This window comes from Arachis ipaensis, chromosome B03 (genome assembly GCF_000816755.2).
Source record: "Arachis ipaensis cultivar K30076 chromosome B03, Araip1.1, whole genome shotgun sequence".
In the NCBI taxonomy this organism is placed as follows: domain Eukaryota; kingdom Viridiplantae; phylum Streptophyta; class Magnoliopsida; order Fabales; family Fabaceae; genus Arachis; species Arachis ipaensis.
This window is the reverse complement of record NC_029787.2, coordinates 47,580,338-47,580,714: the sequence shown is the minus strand read 5'-3', so window position 1 is coordinate 47,580,714 and position 377 is coordinate 47,580,338. Positions and strand designations below refer to the sequence as shown.

At 31.0% G+C, this 377-nt stretch overlaps 1 protein-coding gene across 1 annotated transcript in view; it reads right to left on the bottom strand.

Moving 5' to 3' along the window:
* The window catches only part of LOC107633114 (anthocyanin regulatory C1 protein-like), a gene marked incomplete at its 5' end in the record, with an annotated part of 2,476 nt that extends 2,099 nt beyond the window's left edge, over positions 1-377 (bottom strand). Inside the window, one exon of the mRNA XM_016336749.2 lies at positions 293-377. Coding sequence (XP_016192235.1) covers positions 293-377 — 85 coding nt within the window. The remainder of the gene's footprint in view (positions 1-292) is intronic.

Below are 377 nucleotides of genomic sequence, written 5' to 3'. Positions count from 1 at the left end.
AAAAAAATAACCCTTAACTTCTCTTTTCCGACATTTTTTTCCTTTGAAAAAATAAAAGATCCCGATGAAACTGCCTTTGTCTGAGTTCTATTATTAGAAAATAGAAATTTGATTGGCCAGATCTAATTTACCACAAATTTTATTTTGTTTCTAAAACCTTTAATTAAAGGACTAAAGCACTTATTACTTTCATACATTATTTCCACGTTGGATGGAAAAACCATGATATAACATGAAAATGAGATGAGATCTTATATATATCTTATAATGCACACTAAAATAATTAATGAACCTGCTCTTTGAGGAAGGTTCCTCCATTTTCCTTGGCCATGGAGACTGATATAATCTCGGAGGATTTTGTCTTCTTGAGCTGTCCA